Source organism: Bos indicus, chromosome 3 (genome assembly GCF_029378745.1).
Source record: "Bos indicus isolate NIAB-ARS_2022 breed Sahiwal x Tharparkar chromosome 3, NIAB-ARS_B.indTharparkar_mat_pri_1.0, whole genome shotgun sequence".
Classification (NCBI taxonomy): Eukaryota; Metazoa; Chordata; class Mammalia; order Artiodactyla; family Bovidae; genus Bos; species Bos indicus.
Genome location: NC_091762.1, coordinates 101,933,548 through 101,958,540, shown reverse-complemented (window position 1 = coordinate 101,958,540; position 24,993 = coordinate 101,933,548). Strand labels below are relative to the sequence as shown.

Genomic DNA, 24,993 nt, shown 5'->3' with positions numbered 1-24,993 from the left:
CAACCCAGGACCCCCATACTTGGAGCCTATAAACCCAATGCATAAGGCAATCTCAGAGTAGCATCAACGTCTTCTGCATCCCCTGACTGCTCTAGACCTCCCATACCATATGCTATACATGCCCTATCCCCTGCCATGGACAACACATTGAGAGCCAGAGGTCCTCACAATGGCCAGCGCTTCCTTTCTCAACTGATTTCACCCACATCACAAAGCTTCTCTCTTGTAAAAAGTCTTTGAAGGAAATTCAAAAAAAAGGGAATCTATGTATACATATAGCTGATTCACTTTTCTGCTATTTAGCAGAAACTAACACAACAGTGTAAAACAACTATACCCCAATAAAAAAATAATTTTGAAAAATTTAAAAAAATTTTAGACCAGGCCTCCACATGTGTGCAGTCACTGGGTTCCATACTTCCCTTACTTCTAAAAATCGAGTTCAACTCAAGTCAAGAAAAAGAAGGCAGCTCTTCTCTTCCTACAAAATTCAGTCTAATAGCTTTAGAGCCATTAATTGTGGAAGAGGGAAGTAGAAGTCTCCATCAGCTGCAGTGGGAGGAACAGAAGAGAATGTGCATTGGGGGGTGGGGGTAGGTATCAGCATTCATAAAGAGAAAGGAAGGTGTGATGCAGCGCACCACAGCCCTAGTCGGGTACGAAGGGCATCCACTGGGAGACAGGGGAGAGAAGCCTGATGTGGGAGCCACAGGCAGGTAAAAGAAACACCCAAGAGGGGAAAGGGCAGTGGCAACAAAGGAAGATTAGTTACATACAGAGGGACTGATCCAAAAGGGGATTGCATTAAGGGTAATGGGACCAGGCTTCTCACTGTTCATATGCAAAGGGAAAAACATCCGTATATCAAAGTGGAACTGAAAATATCTTCAACTGGAATTGGAGTTGAACTCAAGGTTTCTGACATATATGCTATAAAAATAAAGCTAGGTGTAAATGTGAGGATGAGTATATATCTACACACAAATATATAGACACATGTATACATAAAATCCCATGGACGGAGGGGCCTGGTGGGCTGCAGTCCACGGGGTCGCTAGGAGTCGGACACGACTGAGCAACTTCACCTTCACTTTTCACTTTCATGAACTGGAGAAGGAAATGGCAACCCACTCCAGTGTCTTGCCTGGAGAATCCCAGGGACAGGGGGAGCCTGGTGGGCTGCCATCTATGGGGTCGCACAGAGTCGGACACAACTGAAGCGACTTAGCAGCAGCAGCAGCATACATATTTTCTAGCTCTGTTTACTGAAGGGCCAGGGAGAAACAACACTCTTTGGAGAAAATGGCCAATTCCAGGGCTACAGCAGAGAAAGCACAAGATGAGCTTAGAACATCTTGTTGTGCCAGAAAGCAGGGAGATACTCAAAGGATGCAGAAGCCAGCATGAAGGGGCTCCCACTGGCAAGTAAATAATATTAATGGATTATTATGCACTGAATAAAAAAAGGAAACCATGAGGCCTTAAGATAAAAATAAATGAATGAATAATTTTAAAAGTTAAACTTTGGCAAGGGAATTCACATAGTTCCAAAGTATCTACCCACAGAATGCTTATTAACAGGGAGTAAGTTTACAGTGCAGAAGCCTAGCAGACATCTCCCCAATCCAGTGAGCAAAATGAACATCAATAAGGGGATTAATCAAAATCATGCATCACATGATAGGATGCAATGAGAAAATCAAAGCATCATTTCTGTGATATTTCTATCAAAGACGCATGAAATGAAGTGCAAGTCGCTCAATCATGCCTATGACGTGATTCATAGGGCTGCTTGACTCTTTGCGACCCCATAGACTGTACAGTCCATGGAATTCTCCAGGCCAGAATCCTGGAGTGGGTAGCCTTTCCCTTCTCCAAGGGATCTTCCCAACCCGGGGAGCGAATCCAGGTCACCCGCATTGCAGGCGGATTCTTTACCAGCTGAGCCACAAGGGAAGCCCAAGAATACTGGAGTGGGTAGCCTAATCTTTCTCCAGTGGATCTTCCCCACCCAGGAATCGAACCAGGGTCTCCTGCATTAGATGCATAACCTGAATCTAATCATGAGAAAATACCAGACAAACCCTAAGTGGGAGACAATCTACAAAATAACCAGCCGGTAATCTTCGAAAGTATCAAAGTCATGACTATCAAGGAAATTTTACTGCGAAAAGTCTACAAGAGATTAAACAGACCTGGTAACTAAATGCAATGCATGATTTTGAACTGGATCATTTTGCTACAAAGATCATTATTGGGACAACTGGCAAAACTTGAATGGGGTTTGAGGATTAAATGGAGGCAACATATCAATGTTAATTTTGATGGCTGTGCTATGGTTTGGTAGGAGAGTGTCCTTGCACGTAGGAAATACATGCAAAGTATTTAGGGTGATGGAATGTTAGGTAGGCAACTCAACAGTCCAGGAAAAAAAAATTCTTTGTACTGTACTTCTAACTTTATATAAATCTGGCCTATTTCAAACTTTAAAAAAAAAAATTTAAGCCACATGCAATGTTATTAAAATAAAAAAAAAAAAAGTGCAACAGGGAACGGTACATGAAGGAGCCATAATCCCGTACTGCCTACAGAAGGTAGGCTGCCCGGAGGCTGGCAAAAGCCAGCCCTCAATGCACAGTCTCCATCCTAAGTGCCCCCGCCCAGTGCCCCCTCACTGGGCACTCCTGCCACTGCTGGCATCTGCTCCGGAAACACCCCTGCACTCCCTGCAGAGGCACCCCACCTGCCTGTCTACCTTCTGACATCTTAGGGATTTCCCCTTTCTGTTGATGTCTTTATACTTCAGTCACAAGTCTGCAGAATATAAGTCGATAACCTATATCATCAACCGGGACTATGAGAATCTAGTTGACAGGCGGAACTCAAAAGGAACCGTTTATGTTCTCTGTATATCTATTTGCACACCAGCTTTCACCTGAGACCAAGATTTACACACATTTACTCTGACACCCATTTCCTTCTCCTAGCAAATTAAAGGTAGTAAGTAGCCTATGGCAAAGAGGAAAATGAATGATTCTCTCTCCTCAAAATAAAGGGACCAGCCTCCCGGTGGGGCAGGGGAGGGGAAAACAGCCCGATTCGGAGGCGCAGGCCCGCGCCACAGCCCCTGGAGGACCGTCTCTGGGTAGAGTATTTACACAACAGACACAATGGCTCCTCTGCAGCCATTACTGTCGGTCAGGTAAATAACGCATGTGCCAAAACACACATTTAATGAGGGAAATAATATGCCTTTATAAAAAGCCTCGATCCGTATTTACCTGAGAGACCAGAGAAGCACCAAATCACCAGATTAGTGGAACCACAGAGGAGTCATTCTGGTGTCTTGGGTAAATAGACATTTTATAGCCTTCCATTACTGGAGGGGGAAGGAAGGGCGAAAGGAGGGGGCCATCCTTTAATATCCACATGCAGGCCAGGGGAGCCTGGGGGAGAGAAAAGAAGAGAAGCCCATCATGAAATATGGGGTCCACTCCCACCCCACCTCCCCATCCACTTGGGATATCTCTGGGGAGGGTATGGGTTTGTACCATCCCTGAACTCAACCCATTCCATAAAAAGCCAGACTGGGGAGTTCCCTGGTGGTCCAGTGGTTAGCACTTAGGGCTTTCACTGCTGTGGGCCTGGGTTCAATCCCTGGTCAGGGAATTAAGATTCTACAAGCCACACGTTGGTGGGTGGGGTGGGGGAGCCAGACTGGGAGGCAGAGGTGCATTCCAGAGAAACCCCAGGGCACTGAGGCAGGTTCTGGGCCCAGGTGACTGGAAGCACGTGGGACAGCTGCAGCATGCCCAGCACCGAGTTTCAGGGCAAGTCCCTGCCCCAATCTGACCTGCAGCAGCACAAGTACTCAGGCACCTGAGCCACAGAGGCATCCTCAAGAACACAGTAACACCTGTCTGCAACTCATCAGTCACAGGCCCTGCCTCAAGTAGCTAAAAATAACCTGGGAAAAATATAAATAAACCGCATGCCTTCGAGAGTCATAATGTTCAGTCTAATGAATGCATTCTTACTGCTGGAGCACTTTCTGTGAAAATCACAGACTGTCAAAGGTGCAAGAAAACCTAAGAGGAGACACAGTCCAGTCAGTCAGGGAAAATGAGCCCCAGAAAGAGAAAAGAACAGTCCAAGGTTCACAGAGCAAGTAAGGGTAAGAAGAGAAGCTGGGACTCCCAACTCCCAGCTCAGAGCCTCCGGCCACTGCCCCAACACAAGCAGCAGGCCCCAGCACTTGTCCCCTCAGCTCTTCTGCAGTCTCACAGTGGAGGCCAGAAGCCTGAGGGCTCGGCCTAGTCTGCTAAAGGTGCAACAAAGCTTGACAGACCTACAAAAGCCTGGAACCTCTACATGACTTCCTGATGGCCCCAAAGCAGAATGGAAGCAGGAACTCTAAAGCTGGGTCCTCATCTCAAACAAAACACCCTCCTCCTCTGTACAACCCACCACCCTCCTGGCCTGGAGCTTTAGCTACTTCAGCTCCACGACAAGGCTAGGGAGAATCTGTCCAACATCGGAAGCAGCTGCTAAACCCAAACTATCATCAGAGCTAAAGTCGCTAAAGACCTTCAGGAACACAAAACTCTGACGGCAACATCACGAGCCATAGGAGGCTCCCTCTCCCCTTCAATTAGCCCATCTCAGCCACTCAAGACAGCATAGAAAAAAGAAGTGCCTGTTTGTGATTTGCCTGCTGTTTGCTAACCCTCAGCCACATCCAGTGACTTGGGCCAACTCCTCGAAGGGGCCAAAGCTGAGAAACCTCTCTTTGCAAAGACCTGCATGTCAGCTGTGCCCCGTGGCACAGAAAAGGGGGCAAAGGCTCATTTCCTAACACACCATAAACAGAATAGAAATGGAGAAAGGGCAGGGTATGGTATGGTATCCTCATCCCTTTAAGCTCCTCCCACACTCGTAGAACAGTATCTGACCCCAGATGGGAGGTTCCCAGAACTGGCTACTTCTCTGCTTCCAAGATGGAGAACTGGAATAGAAACAAGTAGCTGTTAAAAATGCTGGTATGCGACAAACACTGGTTCAAATCCCAACTCCACCACATGTTCTTTGTAATAATAGCTACAACAATAATGCCTATCTCATAAAGATTAAATTAGATCATATAATATGTACAAAGTGCTTTACACAATAGTACGATCTCAGTTAAAGGGAATTATTGTTAACACAGGAGAAAGAGAAAAGGAAACTACTATTTTCTGAAAATCTACTATAAGCCAGGCACTACAGTGGTTAATCTGCATATTTCATCTCATTTAAGCCCCCCAACCATCAAGCAAAATAGGTAACAGCATTCCCATTTCACACACGAGAACACTAAGGCTGAGATGCACTCAGCTCTTCAGGGCTCTGTTCTCCTCTCCTACATTTGAGGGCCCACAGTCTCCACTTGGCTGATTCTCCCATCAGCCATGGGGCTAACAATGCCTATCAACTGTAGTTTTTCTTCTGAGCTAAGATATGACTTTAACTAAAAGAAACTCAACCATAAGCAATAATTAAGTCTGTCCAAATCACCCAGATTTGTTTCTAAGAAGAAAAACAAATTGCAGCCCTGGGTACAGAAGCGGAAACAGGAAGCACTGTCTTGGATTAGAACAACTGCAGCACAACGAGCTCAAAACCTCTCCTCAACCCAGTTCCACAGGAGCAAATCTGCCCATCTCACAGAGCAAAGAAACTGGCAGGAAGCACGGTGACAACCAGCTCGTGCTCAGGCCCCTTAATGTGACGTTTCCTTTTACAAATCTGTGCCTTGGCAATTGCTGCTCCCTCTGTTTTGAAATGTACTTCCATTTTCATCAGGCAAATTACTGCTCCTTCTTCAAAACCCAGCTCAAATCTCCCCCTTTTAGTAACTTTCGCTGACACCTCATCAGAAAGTTGATTGCTTAAAAGATCCAGCAGCACAGTTTATTCCTACTTCCTAACTTTCATCTCACTATACTGTAAGATTTTAGTTACCTGATTCTCCTCTTACCAGTCATTTTCAGGGAGATGAGAACTTTCAGGGAGTTTCATCAGGTGAGAATACTAGAAGATAGGTGTAGGGGTATATGTTACATATGTGTGTGTAAAAAGTACTTAAGTTGGACCATTGAAACCATTTTAAAATTCCAAGTAGCATTAAAGTAAAGCATAGTTTTTCTCCATCTAAGAAGTATATGAGTTCTACAAAGTGTGAGGAACACTGAACTAGACCTAGATCCTTAAGGGCAAGGACCATGTTTTATTCATTTCTGTACTCTCAGCACAGGGCCAGGCACAAAGTAAGTGGGAGGCAACATTTGAACGACTTACGATGTTATCTGCTCTGGAACTGGAACATGTCAGAACAGAGCAGGGCCTAAGAACCAGGAAAAGCTTCTTTTCTTTCTCTCTTCTTCCTGCCCCTCCACCCCCCACCAATTCTGTCCTCCCCAGTTAGAGAGAGTGAGCCAGCACTGCCTTGGTGCAGGAATACTATTAAAAGGATTAATTTAGGGACCGGTGTTTGGACTGTCACATCCAATCACTACCCACAGATCTACAGCTTCCCAAGTCAAGCTCATGCAAAGAGGAATCAATGGCAAGGACACAGAGGGTCTGAACAGGCATACTAATGGCCTCCTGAGGTGCCAGCGGCCAGCTCTGACACTCCCATAAATTATCTGCCTTTTGATTTTACCTGTAGCTGTGGGGCACGAGGCACAATTTTGAACATATCAAAGCAATCTCTCGTCACCCAAGGCTCCCCCAAGAATGTCCCCAAAGGGGGCTGGTCTAAAAACAATGGCCCAAAGGGAATCTGCTTCCCAGCAGGCCTGTTCCTAGCAGTCATCAATTAAAACCCAACAGGACCAAGCGAATAAACGGACACAGATCAAGACGAGCAGATGTGGACAAGGCATGCAGCAGACCACGGTTCTGCATCAACTGTACACCTCTTACTCAAAGGAAGAGAAATCACAGCAATAAACTCACACAATTTCATCGGGAGGCAACCTCTCCAGCTGATAGCACACTCAACCATCCTGGGCCTCAGTTTCCTCACTTGTGTAGCAAGGACAATAATGCTGACCACCTGACCCACTTCCCAGAGGGGTGGTGAAAAGTAATTAAAAAAAAAAAAAACATTCAAGAAGCACTTTACAAAGACGAAGGGCCACAAGGGTGGCAACACTAATAAATGGCCCTGACAGACTGGGAGAAATGACTGGTCACACTTTGATGAATTTCTCTCAGGTAGCTGCTCACCCAGTTCACTTCACTGATGGTGTTGGGGCTAACGGGCCACCCCAAAGAAAAGTTCTGGAATTCTGCATGGGACTCCTATTGTCTGAAAATTTTTCATTGTGAAAAGCAGCGTCTTGCCTTAATTATAATTTACTCCTGTCTGCTGGCTGCCTCCACCAGGGGCTGCATTTTCATTACATGGCCATGATGACAATTGTGAGGACCCCAAATGTACTAAGCCAAAGGCCAAGTCACCCGATTGCTAGCTGCTTTTTTAAAAAACTGTGTAAAATACTATTAATAACAAAAGTTAAGGACACCGTGCTAGGAGTTTTACATCTCATCAAATCCTTAACCAACCTTCCATTTTACAGACATGAAAGCTAAACTTAAAGAAGTCAGTCACTTGCCCAAAGTCACATAAGCACTGCTATCAGAAACCTACAGGCTTCCCCCCAGCAATGCACACCAGAGCTTGTAGGAGGAGGAAGACAATTCATCAGACACTCAACAAATACTTTATTTGGTCCCTTTACCTGACACATACCGTCATACTCAACTAGGAGACATTCTCAAAAAAACCAGAGAAAGGTCACCGGTTTCCTACAAGCAAACAAAGGAGAGACTGAGTAGGACATGTAAAGAATAAGACAATATCCTGGGAAGCTTAGGAACATGGATCCCCCTCTGTGTATACAGTTCAGAAAGTTCAAAGTAATTGACATTAAGCTATGAGACCAAAGACTAAAATCTCTCCCAGGCTACATTTCCCACTTTTTTCAATAGAAAAGTTTCCCAAAACTTCTCATGCATTCCACACCAACCTGTCCTTCCCACCCATCTTTTCTAGTCTGTGAAATAGCTGGTATTGCCAACAATTTCTCAGGTAGATATCCTTTAAGCTCAAGTAGATAATCCGAAAATTAATAAAGAGGACAGCATACACATCGATGCAAAGATTCAGGTGTACTCAATCTTTAGTTCTCAAAACATTGCCTCAGTAGCAAAAATATAAAATGTCACCCATATGTAACTGCCACAGCCTCCTTACTGGTCTCTCTGCCTATCCCAATCTATTCTTAACATTGAACATTGAAATCAAAGCAAACTTTCCAAAACACAAATGTAGTATTAGGCTGCTGCTTAAAACTTTTCAATGGCTTCTCACTACTTTTATGATGGTCTGATCTAGTGGTTGGTTCACAGGCCAAATCCAGCTGCCACCTGTTTTTAGAAAGTTTTACTGGAACACAGCCATGCTCATTCATTTTCATACTATGGCTGCTTTTGTGCTATAGCAACAGAGTAAACCACTGTGACATGGACCCATAAAGGCTAACTATTTACTACCTGGTCCTATACAGAAAGTTTGCTGACCTAATCTTTCTTTCCTACCCACTACTTAATCCTAAGAGTTGATAAGGTCCTGGCTTCTGCTTACCTCTCCTTCATTTCTTACCATATTCTCCTATTCCCTGCCCACTGAGTTCTGTGTGTTTCGATCACACTGAACTTCAGCTTCTCAAACTCAAGAAAGCTCTGACCTTTACGCTTAATTCTTCACATCTTCATTCTAGCTGAGTAGGTTACTTCCTCTGTAAAGCCTTCCCTGAATCCACCAGTCTGGGTTGAAGCTCCTCTAAGTCCTCTCAGAGCACATATACTTACCCTGTTACAGCCCTCTGAGGTCTCGTAACTGCTTCTTTACTATCTGTCTCTCCCATGTAGGCTCTTTAGGGACAGAGATACCAGTTGTCTTGTTCACAAGCCCAACACCAAGCAAAATGCCTGGACCTCAGTTATTCAACAAACAGCCTCTGAATCCTGGATATCAATCAACAGAGTATAACTTTTTAGCCAGCCCCAAAAATCCTCATAAAATGGAAATAGGCTGGAACTAACCATCTACCCAGAGGTGATCCACAACCCAAATTAAACCAACATCTCAAAGGCCTTGGTAAAATGCATTTATAAAAAAACAAATAAAGATGATCCTTCCTAATGTCTTAAGATGTGTATTTCTTAGGACAAAGAATTATTCCAGCTCTATTCAACATTCCTGAACTTCAAGTAGGTGTTTGTGCAATGTCCACAAAGAAATCACGGCAGAACTTGAAAGCCTGGATACCCCACCTCCAACTCTCACCAGTTCATAAACTTTGCATAAGTTTCAGTCATCTTTCAGCATATGGTATTTTGTCAGAAAAAACTACAGAAAAGTAAAAGTGTGCACCAGTCCCCACTCCCTTCCCCCCAAGCCCAAATACTCATCAGGAAGACATCAAGCCGAAACGTGACCATGCAATAAGATTTCTCACCTCTCCTTACTTCGAAGATGCCAAGACTGGCCGCTGGGGATGCTGAAGGTTCAGTGAGAGCTGGAAAGCCCCAATGCTGTGGATAAATACACATCTCTGCAACAAGTCTATTTCAATATAAATGATCATATCCCCAGGGGGCTGCTGTTTGAAACAACTTGAGACCACAGTATACTTCAAACTCCTAAACTCAAACTACTTTGGGATAACAGTTATCTATGTAGAAGCACAGTACCAGTACAGAGTTTTCAGAAGCTACAGTTGACCTCTGAACAACAGAGGTTTGAACTGTGTGGGCCTACTTCCTATGTTAGGGTGTTTTTCAATAAATATACTGGACACTTTTTTGAAGATGCCTGACAATATTTAAAAACTTGCAGATAAGCCAAGCAGCCTAGACATGCCAAAAATTTTAACAAAAAAATAAGATGTCATGAATGTGTTAAATGCAAATATATATACATATAACAAACAAAATATGTGTTAATCAACTGCTTATGTTATCAGTAAGGCTTCCAGTCAAAGCTATCAGTAGTTAAATTTGGAGAAGTCAAAAGTTATAAGCAGATTTTTCAACTGTGTGGGGAGTTGGTCTCCTTAACTCTTGCATTTTTCAATGGTCAACATATATATTTTTGGAATGATGAATTTCATTTTCTCCAGTGGCATATTTTTCTTCCAAAGAAGGTTTATCTCCTAGAGACACTAAATATTTAAAATATCTGAGCCTGGACTGAGAAAAATGGCCATGAAGCGGTGGCTCTCTGGATAATCCAGAATCCTAGTCTAGTCAAGGAGGGGACACTGATAACAGCTGACAATATTCATAACTCAGAAACTGAAGCAGGGACTGGAGCAAGCACTGACTGCCGCAAAACCACAGCCTGTATCGCAAATGGGCCACAAAGAGCAGGTAACACTTGCAGAATACATGCAGGTCTGCCTCAAGTTCTAAGTCAAGGTAACCAAATCCCAAGTCAAATCATCAATGGATACCTATCATATTTATCACTTAATCCAGATCTTCCATACTTTCTCTTCATAGCACATAAATCTTACACCTTTTACTAATCACATCTTCCAAAAGACTAGAAATTGGAGAGGTGCCCTTGTAAGCCAGCAAGCAACACACTTGCACAAACAAACACCTAGGTTTGGAACCAATCTACTCCTGTCTACCACTCTACACATTTAACACTTTATTCTACTTAGATCCCCTAGGAAAATGCCACTCGCCAACTTACCCCACCACAAAGAAAACACTTTTCAAAATGAAAGGGAATAAAAGCACTTTTATTTGGAAATTTCAAGTTGCAAGGAGAGCTCTCAGCCAAGCTCTGTGACCTAGCTAGCCGATTATTTACAGGATCTTTGGGCAGGAATAGTTAATGAGCTTTTAATTTGGAGTGCTTAAGTTGCCAAAGTGCTCTGAGCTCCAGTGAAGCACCACAGAATCCATAAAGGAAACCTTATCAATCACTTCCCGGCAGCTACCTTCCCCCAACCCCCACCTCTCTAAGGAGAGGCAGCCAAGTGGGTTTCTAACCAAGATCACAGACACACACATTAGTGGAGTCACACTCCAAGTCCCTGTTTATAAATTGGCTTTTAAATGGTAGGGAATTCAGGTATAATATACTTAAGCTCCAGGCATGAACCCACCAAAACAAGGCATGCTGTGTATGATAAAGTCCAAATAAAGCAGAATTTGATGAAGCCAATTTCTGGTAGAAACTCTACAATCAAAAATCATTCAGCCAATCACAACCTACTATAGTTCAAACAGTGTACAGTCTTTAGCCAATGGGATTCCTGTTTTTTTGCCCTTCAGCTGGAAGGCTGATAAAATGTCTGACAAGAACTAATACCAGAAACCTATAGCAGAGGCAATGATGGGTAGTACCAGTTTGCAAAATCCAGCCCTAAGGACAGAATTCAAGCGAGGAGCCATGTTCAGCATTTTTCAAGTCAACAAGACGCAGTTATATTTTGCAAGACTTTGCAGTCAAGCCCCAATCCAAGTTCATGACTTTTTAAGAAAACACCTGTTGCTGGAGCATTTGCAGGAAAAGCAAACAGGAAGCTAGCCAAGTTAGGCCCTTTATTCACTCTTTCCACCATAACTACTACCACGGATACAGATTTGCAAAGACGTAAACTGCTAACCTAGCGTGTCTGCGCGTATGTGTGTCGGAGAGGGGGTAAAGGGGATGTTCTATCTACCACCTCCTTGTTAGTTTTCTATCCTATTTGATCAAACCTCTTTTTCTCCTAAGGAACCCCAGGTAAGAAGTCAGCATGCTTAATCACCTCACTCAGCCTGTCCTGCAAAGCCCTGTCCCTCTCCCTCTCTGCCTGAACGTTTTTCAGTAGACCATATGCATCCAGGGTGAGCACATGGGCCAGCACCCCAGGCTGCCCAAACTGCGCGCCGCGACCCTCACCCCGCATGCATTACCAGGGCCCAATCTGGGGGGCCTCGCCGCATCACCCACCCCGGGATGTTGCCCCCAACTCGGGCCCATCCAAGTCCAAGGGATTGTAAGCGGAGGAGCAGGGGGCCAGGAGACCAGCCCTCCTTCCCAGGGCCGCCCCCGCCCCCCGTCAGCAGCGGGAGAGGCTGTCGCCATGGCAACGCCCCCTCCTCGGGGCCAGCGCGGCAGGCTCCCTCCAGGTGCAGGCCCCGACGTCTCCCTCGGCCTGAGCAGAAGCTCAGGACAGTTTACGGCGGCGGGCGCGGCCCGCGCCGACTGCGGCGCCGGCCAGGCAGAGGCAGGGCCAGCTCCGCCCGCTCCCCACCGCCCGTTCCCGGCCGCCTCAACAGCGGCAGCCAGCACCACGAGTCCACAACACACCGACTCACCTCCGCGCACTCTGACCCCGGCCGACGCGGCGGACGGGCGGGCGCGGTGGCCAACCGCTGAGCCCGCCGCCGGCTCCTCCGACCAATGGGCTGCAGGAGGGCGGGGCTTCTTCTCCCCGAAGGCTAGCTCTCCCGCCGACATGCGCGCTAAGGTGTGCCAAGATGGTGACTCCCTTAGGCAGGCCTTGTGGGACTTGTAGTTTTGATATTGCACGTATTTAGAAGAAAGTGAAGGGGCCTCATTTCAGAGCTGTGAAAGAAATTTTTTAAAAAAACGGAACTTTTTGAGGCCTAGAACGACCCAGGTAACCCACTTCCATTTTCCCACCATCCAATATGCTCATGAGGTGAGTATAGGTTCATAAGGTGACATGTTGTACTTAGATATCACCTCATGAGTCGTTCATTCAACAAGTCATTATTATCATTACCTCTCTGATGTGAGCATGGGGAAGACCTGAGAGGAGGGGGATTTAAGGCGGAGAAGAAAATGGTTAGATTTCTGAAGGGCCTTCCCAAGGAAGAGGGACCTGAGTTGGTCAGATCAGCTCTGCAGGGAACTTAAGAGTTAAAGGGATTCTGGCCTCAGCTACAGAGAATTTCCACAGTCAATTACTTCAGTCAACTGCAAGAAACTCTGGCCAAAGCCAGAGATGTATTTCTTCATCTTGGTTATGCCTCTCTGGGAATTCAAGAGTACCAGGTTCTGAGCTGTGGAATCCCAGCCTTGGCCAAGCCACTGATGGCTTTGACAGCCTCCCACTCAACCAGGAACCGTCTTCTGAGCCCAATTTCAGTCACCAAGCCCTCTGTCTGCCATCTGAATATATTCACTTAAGAAAATGATGTCATTTCTGGGCCTTACAACCTCCATGAGATCTGACCTTAACATAATATGGTTTCCACCTGAGCTGGGAAAACCTGGTAATCCCCATATCAGGGAATGCCTACCTTAATCCCACATGGTGGATTAGGCGATTCTGCTCTGCACCTACAGAATTTATGGCATGGTTTTATAATTGTCTGTTTTTTTCTTGTCTCTCCCCCAGGGCTGTAAACTCCTTTAACATAGGCATTATTTGCGTATTGTTTATGCTGTGAAGTAATACCCAGCACAGTTCCAGACATAAAGCAGGCATACACTAAATGTTTGTGAATAAATCAGGAAATAAGTATCAGCAGAGACCTGTGTCTCCTAACCCAAGGTCAGTAAAGTGGAAGTACATCTACCTATCCCCTGATTTTTGGAGCTGGAACTGGGTCTTCCTCCTCCCATTAAAGGCTTCTCTGGTGGCTCAGCTGGTAAAGAATCCACCTGCAACACAGGAGACCTGGGTTCAATCCCTGGGTTGGGAAGATCTCATAGAGAAGGAAAAGGCTACCCACTCCCAGTATACCCAATATTCTGGCCTGGAGAATTCCATGGACGCTATAGCTCATGGGGTTGCAAAGAGTAGGACACGACGGAGCAACTTTCACTTTCCTCTCATTAATGTTATCTAGATGTTAATCCCAGTTGATTAGACCAGTCAACATGTTTTATTATACAGTGCCTCTGATAAGTGTCAGGCACTGTTTCTTTTGCTGAGTATTCATTGGTGAGTAAGTCACACAAAATCTGTATCCTCAAGGAGCTTTTATATTAGGGAAGAAGAGGGAGAGGAAGAGCAGACAATAAACAAATAGTTAAATAGATAAATAAAATTAGACCAGTAAGAGGCCCTAGTATGGCCTCTCTTGCCTCTGGCTTTGTTATATCCTAAGTCTAGTCTGAGAATAGGTCATAGCCAGCCTTCTTGGCTGTAAGAATGAAGTAAACATACTGTATGAGGATTGGAGATTGTCCTTAGTGCCCAGCCCCAGGATTCTCCATGGAGACTTCCATGATCCCCTCGACTGCCCCAAAATGTGTTCTTTCCACCTTGGTGCTCTAGAGCGCATCTGGATAACTTCCAGGGCCTCGCCAAATTGTAAGCTTTTTTTGGACATGGACCAGGCAAAATGCACCCAAATAATAGGATAGTTTAAGTAAACTTGGTGCCTTATACTGTTGCCTAAGCTAACATTTGGCTCCCTCAAGCCTTTGGCTGAGTTGTGTGTGTGTGTGTGTGTGTGTGTGTGTGTGTGTGTGCATGTGCACATGCACACACCCTCAGTAATGTCCAACTCATTACAACCCAACCCCATGGACTGTAGCCTGTCAAGCTCTTCTGCCCATGGAATTTTCCAGGCAAAAATACTGGAGTGAGTTGCCATTTCCTGCTCCAGGGGATCTTCCCAACCCAGAGCTCAAACCCATGTCTCTTGTGTCTCCAGCATTGGCAGATGGATTCTTTACCACTACTCCACCTTGGCTGTGTTGTAGTTCCCTAGAAAACAGAGCCTGAAGCAAGGCTTATGTTGTAAGATTTCACTGGGAAGTAGAAATCCAGGACTGCAAGAGTCAGGGGAGAATGGAATTGAGGCAAGCAAGGGGGGAAAGAAAATATAAATATGACCAAAGGTTGAAAGAAAGCACAACTAGTCAGTCGTTTTGTCCTACAGACCATGTAAAACCATCACTTCTCAGACAGGAAAGGAAGGTTGTATTACTCCACCACTCAAGCAGCCACAGTTCAGTTGAGTCACTCAGTCGTGTCTGACTCATTGCGACCCCATGGACTGCAGCACGCCAGACTTCCCTGTCCATCACCATCTCCCCGAGCCAACTCAAACTCATATCCATCACGTCTGTGATGCCATCCAACCACCTCATCCTCTGTCGTCCCCTTCTCCTCCTGCACTCAATCTTTCCCAGCATCAGGGTCTTTTCCAGTGAGTCAGCTCTTCTTATCAGGTGGCCAAAGTACTGGAGTTCCAGCTTCAACATCAGTCCTTCCAATGAACGCCCAGGACTGATCTCCTTTAGGACGGACTGGTTGGATCTCCTTGCAGTTCAAGGGACTCCCAAGAGTCTTCTCCAGCACCACAGTTCAAAAGCATCAATTCTTCAGCGTTCAGCTTTCTTTATAGTCCAGTTCTCACATCCATACATGAGTACTGGAAAAACCACAGCTTTCACTAGATGGACGTTTGTTGGCAAAGTAATGTCTCTGCTTTTGAATATGCTGTCTAGGTTGGTCATAACTTTTCCAAGGAGCAAGCGTCTTTTAATTTCATGGCTGCAGTCATCATCTGCAGTGATTTTGGAGCCCCCCAAGACTTTATTTTTGGGGGCTCCAAAATCACTGCAGATGGTGATTGCAGCCATGAAATTAAAAGATGCTTACTCCTTAGAAGGAAAGTTATGACCAACCTAGATAACATATTCAAAAGCAGAGACGTTACTTTGCCAACAAAGGTCCATCTAGTCAAGGCCATGGTTTTTCCAGTAGTCATGTATGGATATGAGAGTTGGACTGTGAAGAAAGCTGAGTGCCGAAGAACGGATGCTTTTGAAGTGTAGTGTTGAAGAAGACTCTTGAGAGTCCCTTGGACTGCAAGGAGATCCAACCAGTCCATTATAAAGGAGATCAGTCCTCGGTGTTCTGTGCAAGGAATGATGCTAAAGCTGAAACTCCAGTACTTTGGCCACCTCATGCGAAGAGTTGACTCATTGGAAAAGACTCTGATGCTGAGAGGGATTGGGGACAGGAGGAGAAGGGGACGACAGAGGATGAGATGGCTGGATGGCATCACCAAATCGATGGACGTGAGTTTGAGTGAACTCCGGGAGTTGGTGATGGACAGGGAGGCCTGACGTGCTGCAGTTCAAGGGGTTGCAAAGAGTCGGACACAACTGAGTGACTGAATTGAATTGAAAAGTCTGTCACTGTTTCCACTGTTTCCCCGTCTATTTCCCATGAAGTGATGGGACTGGATGCCGTGATCTTAGTTTTCTGAATGTTGAGCTTTAAGCCAATTTTTTCACTCCTCTCTTTCACTTTCATCAAGATGCTCTTCAGTTCTTCTTTTCTTTCTGCCGTTAGGGTGGTGTCATCTGCATATCTGAGGTTATTGATATTTCTCCCGGCAATCTTGATTCCAGCTTGTGCTTCGTCCAGCCCAGCGTTTCTCATGATGTACTCTGCATATAAGTTAAACAAGCAGGGTGACAATATACAGCCTTGACGTACTGCTTTCCCCATTTGGAACCAGTCTGTTGTTCCATGTCCAGTTCTAACTGTTGCTTCCTGACCTGCATACAGATTTCTCAAGAGGCAGTCAGGTGGTCTGGTATTCTCATCTCTTTAATTTCATGGCTAAAGTCACCATCTGCAGTGATTTTGAAGCCCAAGGAAATAAAGTCTGTCACTGTTTCCATTGTTTCCCCATCTATTTGCCATGAAGTGATGGGACTGGATGCTATGGTCTTAGTTTTCTGAATGTTGAGTTTTAAGCCAACTTTTTCACTCCCCTCTTTCACTTTCACTTTTAGTTCTTTGCTTTCTGCCATAAGCATGGTGTCATCTGCATATCTGAGATTATTGATATTTCTCCCAGCAATCTTGATTCCAGCTTGTGCTTCATCCATCCTGGCATTTCGCATGATGTACTCTGCATGTAAGTTAAATAAGCAGGATGACAATATACAGCCTTGATGCACTCCTTTCGTGATTTGCAACCAGTCTGTTGTTCCATGTCTGGTTCTAACTGTTGCTTCTTGACCTGCATACAGATTTCTCAGAAGGCAGGTCAACTGGCCTGGTATTACCATCTCTTTAAGAATTTTCCACATTTGTTGTGATCCACACAGTCAAAGGGGTGCCACAGCCACAGAGGGCACCAGATCCCACACCCCAAAGCACAGTGGTTCTTCTGAGACTACAAATCTTGAGGAGCCTCTGGCTTGATCAAAATAGGCCATTGCAGTCTCACCACGAAGAAGGCAATGGCAACCCACTCCACTACTCTTGCCTGGGAAATCCCATGGATGGAGGAGCCTGGTAGGCTACAGTCCATGGGGTTGTGAAGAGTCAGACAAGACTGAGTGACTTCACTTTCACTTTTCACTTTCATGCACTGGAGAAGGAAATGGCAACCCACTCCAGTGTTCTTGCCTGGAGAATCCCAGGGACGGGAGCCTGGTGGGCTGCCGTCTATGGGGTCACACAGAGTCAGACACGACTGAAGCAACTTAGCAGCAGCAGCAGTCTCAGCACAGTGGGCACACTGGAAGCTCTATCACAACCTAATCCTCCTCCTGAAGGAAGCTAAGGCAATCAAATGTATTAGTAAATGATGTGATAGTAGTGGCAGCTGGGCTGTCCAAAAAACAAGTGGCCAAGGCCCAGGGTGGGATGTGAAAGATGGGGCAAGTGAATTGTTGGAGACAGATGAACTGAGTCCAATACAGGCACAGATACACCATGGGTAGACCAGCTGGCTACTGGATTAAGTGAGCTAAAGTGAACACTGAGAGCAAGAACCAAAAAGGGTCACGTGGGTTCTTCTGCAGCCCTGTCAAGCCACTGGGAAAAACAGCAAGATGACAGTCAAAGTTGGGATCTTAATTATCAGTTAAAGGGCTCAAGGACCCAAGGACAGTGCATGACAGCCCTCAAACATGGCACGGCTAAGAGAACCCAGACTGAGTCTGAAACCATCTTATTTGATAACTAGAAAAACTGCTCTGCCATTCTCAGTCCCTGTAAGCTGTGTGAGATAGCATAGTGCAGTTATAAGGAGTGAGAGATTGGATAGAGCCTGCTCAGGTTTGCAACCTGGCTCTGTCTGTGACCTCAGGCAAGTCACGTATTCTCTGAGGCTCAGTTCCTTCATCTCTCTAGTGTAGATAATAGTAGTCTCTACTTGTTACTAGAATTAAACATGCTTAGAACAGTATCCTACATAGAGTTGAGTATGTGTCAGCTATTACTATTATTCTTACCCCTCCCCCACCCCTCTGGCAACTCCTCTTCCCACTGTGATCACCACCATACCACCTCCTTGCCCGTCACCTGCCCCCCTCACCCCCAGTTTTCTCCACTCCAAGAGCAGTCAGGGCTAGACCTGCCATGCCTTCTTCGCCCTGCTTTCCCCAGGGCTGTTCCCCAGGAGCCTGAGCCATTCATCTCCCTGGTGACCTGAATCTGAACTAAGAGGTGGATGTGGGGTGGCTGAGGCCAGGGTGGTAATGTGCTCCCTTATCTCTCTGCCCCTCACCGGGGCCTAGTTAATTTTCCCTTTGATTTTAATATAGATTTATTGAAAGTTTCAGTTATCAAAACAAACTGCAGCAGCAAATTGGTGTTCTTTGCAGGCCTACAAGTGCCTATAAAGCTGCCATGCTCGGGAACGAATGGCACTCTCCGGGAGGTCAGTCATGGCAACAGGAAGTCCCTAGGGACACACACACTGCAGTTTAATATTTTTCTTATTAGCCTTTTTCTTCTTGGCTATCTAAGCCTCCCCTTTAAATTGGAAATCAAATGGAGCCACCTGCCCAGGGAGGCTGTCTTCCCCAAGCTGCTCCACTGTTCCTTCTCTAGTCCTAGCCTTCCCACCCCTAATCCTCTGACCTCTCCCTGCCTTGCCGGTTGTTCCACAGAGAACTGTGATGCACATGCCCCTGAGATAGGGCCCACCGTGCTGTCCCAACTGTGGAAGGTTGGCTTAGGCTGTCCAACTACTAGTCAGAGTCAAAGAACCCCTAAAATAGATTTAGGCCTCTTCCAGATGTATGCTCAGAAGTTAGGAATAAGCAAAAATTTTAAAGCAAAAGAGTTGTTTTCCAAAAGGCAGACCACCCTGTCAGGACCTACTGAGCTCTACAGAAATGAAAAGGAAATGATGAGTCTAGAAATTTGGCAGGTTTTCCTTCCAGCCCAAGAATTGTCTGATTTCATTCTCACATCCTCACTGCCATTCCCAATATGGCCCCTCCTCTCGGTCCCAAGCTGATTTTTGAAACCCTTCATTTTCTGGCTTGCCCCATTGGTTCCTAGGAGAACCACTCACTGCCACCTCTACACTCTGGAATCATCCTGTCCCAGGGGAGGGGCTTCATGACCTGGTAACCTCTCCTCTCCTCATCACCATCTCCTCTTCTGGGCCTAACATGTTGCTGGGTCACTTGTACCTGCCACATCCCAATTCCTCATGTCTTCCTTTTGCTCTTAAGTGTTTCCTGCCAGCAGAAAGAGCTACTGTTCTTCAGAGCTCAGACTATGACTAAGGGTCCTGACAGCTATTGCTGTACAGAGTGGTGCTAAGGTTGGGATCCAGACAGTCCAAGAATTGAACCTTGTCTCTGATACTTACTCTGTGACTTGGGGGACCTCTCTGTGGTTTCAGTGTATCTTGTGCTCGCCTCTATTCTTGTCTAAGGACCACTCTGTAATAAAATGATTTGTCTCTGTATCTCTTGCCTACAATATGCTGAGATCCTCAAGGATGAAGACTGTGATTGAATCATTTTTATATTCCACGTGTGTCTATTTGATATATAAGTAAAGGTTGTTTACTATAAAATGGAGGGAATACCTACATAAACATAAGGCAACGAAAGCACCTTCAACAGTGCCCAACCAACACGAGGTAGGTTGCTCAGTGAGTGAAATTTCTTTCATCAGTTTTCCCTTGAAGTTGGTCATCAGCCACCAGCACTCCCATTTTTTGCTTGTCTGCATCTCATCTTCAAGTTCAGCTCTCTCTTGTTGCCTGCTGGAACCCTCCCATCACTGTTCAGATGCCAGCATTCACCCTGACCCCTTCAAAGTGGTGCCAGTTTCTTCTCTCCTCTAGACCAGGCTCCCTCTATTTTTCCCAAAAGTACTCACAAACTGCTGTCCCCTGGTGGCTCTCTTCCCTGGCCTGCCTTGTGACAATGCATATGCTCCCTACCATCTACACCAGCTTGTGGTAGTATCAGTAAGTTTACATTGTCACCAGTCTTGCTTATTCTAGGCCCTCACCCACTTCTGTGGAAACACCAAGCCACAGCAATGTTCTTTTAAAAAAAAGCTCTAGTTGTGCCATTGGAGCCATCCAAGCTACTGTGCTGCACTGGCCCCTGTCACTAAGAGCACCGTGGATGCACCTGGAATGCTTCTGCTTGATGCATTCAATTCTCATGGTACCATGACAGTGTGAGAGCATGGCACTCTCTCATGAAGTAAGAAGTTGACTCCCTCCATATTTCATGCAGCTAGGGGGACATAACACCCCATAGCACTGTAGTTTGAGCTCGTAAGTGTTTCAGAGACAGTTCTTCCCACTTATTTAACCAGACCTTTTTCTTCCCATTTTGCACACCTACTACCACCAGAGGAAGGAAAACAGGGTGAGTTTCATAAAAGCCATCATACTGAACCAGAGCCACCATCCTTCTTCAGCCCTTAGTCCTACTGTGGAAGCACTCACTTGCCAGAATCCCCCTCCTGTATCAGTTTTCTCTTTGGAGTTCTGCTGGCTTTTCCAGCAATAGAGTGTCTATTGGGTTATCTGTTTATACAGGTATATACCTGATCCCGTAGAAGGCAATGGCACCCCACTCCAGTACTCTTGTCTGGAAAATCCCATGGGCGGAGGAGCCTGGTAGGCTGCAGCCCATGGGGTCACTAGGAGTTGGACATAAGTGAGCGACTTCCCTTTCACTTTTCACTTTCATGCATTGGAGAAGGAAATGGCAACCCACTCCAGTGTTCTTGCCTGGAGAATCCCAGGGATGGGGGAGCCTGGTGGGCTGCCGTCTATGGGGTCATACAGAGTCAGACACAACTGAAGCGACTTAGGAGCAGCAGCAGCAGCATACCTGATCCAGTTAAGTATTTGGTTCAAATTTGTTTTGCTCTAAGAGGATTTTCAGCCTAATGTAAAACAATGGATTCAAATAGATATTTGGGTTCAGGGTTGCTGCCTAACTCCCCAACACTGGATATAGCCAAGTATCAGCTCCAAACCCATCAGGACCCCATTCCACTACATTTTCCCCCAAGATGTAGCGAATAAATTCCTTTTACTAGCTGCCACCTTCCCTTACCTTCCCAGGCTAATGAAGCCTTATCCTTACACTGCAGCCCCTTGTGGTTTCATAGCTCCTCCTTCCTGGTCTTAACTTGGCATCAAATCCTCTACACTTAGGCTTCAACCTATGCTTCCAGCCTTAATTCCTAGTACTTCTTAACTCCCCTTGTCTTCCAGGCCAAAGGAGCTGATTATTACTTATGGAGGAACTTCGTACTTTTCTGCCTCTGAGACTTTACTGGTGGTGTTCTCTATAACTGGGGAAACCTTCCCCATTCCCATCTCTATGACTGAACTCCCAGAGAAGTGTGCCCTGTTCCAGGAAGTATTTCCTGATCCCCCAAGTATTTCCAGATCCCCAAGTGGTCTGAAGATGAGGGACAAGTCACAGCTGGAAAGGTTTCTCCAAGCACGTGACATTTAAGTCAAGTCTGAAAAGTTGAACTGAAATTTCCCAGGCCCAGGAGGCAGGGAGGAAAAAAATGAAGAGGGCAACCCAGGCAAAGGGAATAACATGAGCAAAGACTCAAAGCAAAGAAATGGCCCACGTGTGGATGGGAAGAAAGGACTACAGGTGGAGAAAGTATGGAAAATCAAGTGGTACAAGAGGAGCTTGAAGTAGGCAAGAGTTAAATTCATGCGTAGTTTCTCTTTTTTATTTTTTTAAATTTATTTTAGCCTGCACCGGGTTTTTGTTGCTGCTTACAGGCTTTCTCTAGTTGCAGAGAGTGGGGTGGGGTGGGGGAAGCAGTACTCTTTGTTGCAGTGTGTGGGCTTCTCACTGCGGTGGCTTCTCTTGTTATTTCTCAGTAGCTCTGGCCCATGGGCTTAGTTGCTCTGCGGTATGTGGAATCTTAGTTCCTGGACCAGGGATCAAACCCATGTCCTTTGCATTGGCAGGCAGGTTCTTAACCACTGGACACCAGGGAAGTTCTCATGTGTAGTCTTGTAAGGAACCCTTCTTGAAGTCTTTGGATTTGATTTTAAAGGCAGTAAAAATGCAAAAAAGCAAAATGGCTGCCTGAGGAGGCCTTACAAATAGCTGTGAAAAGAAGAGAAGCAAAAACCAAAGGAGAAAAGGAAAGATATATGCATCTGAATGCAGAGTTCCAAAGAATAGCAAGGAGAGATAAGAAAGTCTTCCTCAGTGATCAATGCAAACAAATAGAGGAAAACAATAGAATGAGAAAGACAAGCGATCTCTTCAAGAAAATTAGAGATACCAAGGGAACATTTCATGCAAAGATGGGCTCAATAAAGGACAGAAATGGTAGGGACCTAACAGAAGCAGAAGATATTAAGAAGAGGTGGCAAGAATGAATACACAGAAGAACCGTACAAAAAAGATCTTCATGACCTAGATAATCATGATGGTGTGATCACTCACCTAGAGCCAGACATCCTGGAATGTGAAGTCAAGTGGGCCTTAGGAAGCATCGCTATGAACAAAGCTTGTGGAGATGATAGAATTCCAGTTGAGCTATTTCAAATCCTGAAAGATGATACTGTGAAAGTGCTGCACTCAATATGCCAGCAAATTTGGAAAACTCAGCAGTGGCCACAGGACTGGAAAAGGTCAGTTTTCATTCCAATCCCAAAGAAAGGCAATGCCAAAGAATGCTCAAACCACGCACAATTGCACTCATCTCACACACCAGTAAAGCAATGCTCAAAATTCTCCAAGCCAGGCTTCAGCAATACGTGAACTGTGAACTTCCAGATGTTCAAGCTGGTTTTAGAAAAGGCAGAGGAACCAGAGATCAAATTGCCAACATCTCCTGGATCATGGAAAAAGCAAGAGAGTTCCAGAAAAACATCTATTTCTGCTGTATTGACTATGCCAAAGCCTTTGACTGTGTGGACAATAAACTGTGGAAAATTCTGAAAGAGATGGGAATACCAGACCACCTGACCTGCCTCTTGAGAAACCTTTATGCAGGTCAGAAAGCAACAGTTAGAGCTGGGCATGGAACAACAGACTGTTTCCAAATAGGAAAAGGAGTACATCAAGGCTGTATATTGTCACCCTGCTTATTAAACTTATATGCAGAGTACATCAAGAGAAACACTGGGCTGGAAGAAGCACAAGCTAGAATCAAGATTGCCGGGAGAAATATCAATAACCTCAGATATGCAGATGACACTACCCTGATGGCAGAAAGTGAAGAAGAACGAAAGAGCCTCTTGATGAAAGTGAAAGAGGAGAGTGAAAAAGTTGACTTAAAGCTCAACATTCAGAAAACTAAGATCATGGCATCTGGTCCCATCACTTGATGGCAAATAGATGGGGAAACAGTGGAAACAGTGTCAGACTTTATTTTTCGGGGCTCGAAATCACTGCAGATGGTGATTGCAGCCATGAAGTTAAAAGACGCTTACTCCTTGGAAGGAAAGTTATGACCAACATAGACAGCATATTTAAAAGTGGAGACATTACTTTGCCCACAAACGTCCATCTAGTCAAGGCTATGGTTTTTCCAGTGGTCATGTATGGATGTGAGACTTGGACTATAAAGAAAGCTGAGTGCCGAAGAATTGATGCTTTTGAACTGTGGTGTTGGAGAAGACTCTTGAGAGTCCCTTGGACTGCAAGGAGATCCAACCAGTCCATCCTAAAGGAAGTCAGTCCTAGGTGTTCATTGGAAGGACTGATGTTGAAGCTGAAACTCCAATACTTTGGCCACCTGATGTGGAGAGCTGACTCATTGGAAAAGACCCTGATGCTGGGAAAGATTGAGGGCAGGAGGAGAAGGGGACACCAGAGGATGAGATGGTTGGATGGCATCACCGACTCGATGGGCATGGGTTTGGGTGGCCTCCGGGAGTTGGTGATAGACAGGGAGGCCTGGCGTGCTGCGGTTCATGGGGTTGCAAAGAGTCAGACACGACTGAGCAACTGAATTGAACTGAAGAGAGCCTTTAAAGCAGGACAGTGACTGAGTCAGTTTGGTGTTGTGGTACTGCTCCAACTTTAATGTACTCGCATTGCAATTACCTGGGGATCTTGTTAAATGCAAATTGTGATTCTGTGGTCCTGGGAAAGGCCTCAGATTCTGCATTTCTCATGAGATCCCCAGTGATGCTGGTCCTCAGACCACACAAGAAGTAGTCTGGTCTTTGTGAGATCTTTCTGGTCCAACTTCCCACCTTCCCCAATGCATCCACTCACAGAGCATTCTTTTCATTAAAACTGGTTCAAGGCTGCTGTGGCTTTCACTTTTATTTAGCATCTATCTTTTAGAAGCTGTTAATTGAATATGTGCTCCACACCCAGCAAAGGATCCGATGCAGAGGGTGCAGGGCTCAGGAAGACAAAAAGCAAAACATTTTCCTGCCCAAAAGTGTTCCATGTCATCTAAGAAGGGGCAGTTTTCTGTGAGCTGCCCTCTGCCAGACCTGTCATAAACATGGTAAATGAGGCCTGTCTCAGGAGTGCTCCCTGGGGCCCCACCTCCCCGGCAGCCCCATCCAGAGATGAGCCTGTTTATCCCTAACAGTTGTCTCTGACCTCTAAATCAATTCCCTGTCTGATACACAAACCCTAGTCTTCCCCAACCCTCCTCCCAATTCCAGACTGTGTCAATTTGTAAAATTGGAGGCAGCATGTGATGACAA

General features: G+C 45.6%; 1 protein-coding gene across 6 annotated transcripts in view; it reads right to left on the bottom strand.

Moving 5' to 3' along the window:
* The window catches only part of ERI3 (ERI1 exoribonuclease family member 3), a 130,841-nt gene extending 118,387 nt beyond the window's left edge, over positions 1-12,454 (bottom strand). For 2 of the 6 annotated variants that reach the window (XM_019957621.2, XM_019957625.2), the window contains exons 1-2: positions 12,065-12,421; positions 9,570-9,645 (exon numbers count right to left, since the gene is read on the bottom strand). In XM_019957621.2, coding sequence (XP_019813180.2) covers positions 9,570-9,645; positions 12,065-12,199 — 211 coding nt within the window. In that variant the 5' untranslated portion in view covers positions 12,200-12,421. The other 4 variants (XM_019957622.2, XM_070786677.1, XM_019957623.2 and 1 more) reach the window with 4 other exon arrangements.
* Between the last annotated feature and the right edge of the window lie 12,539 nt (positions 12,455-24,993).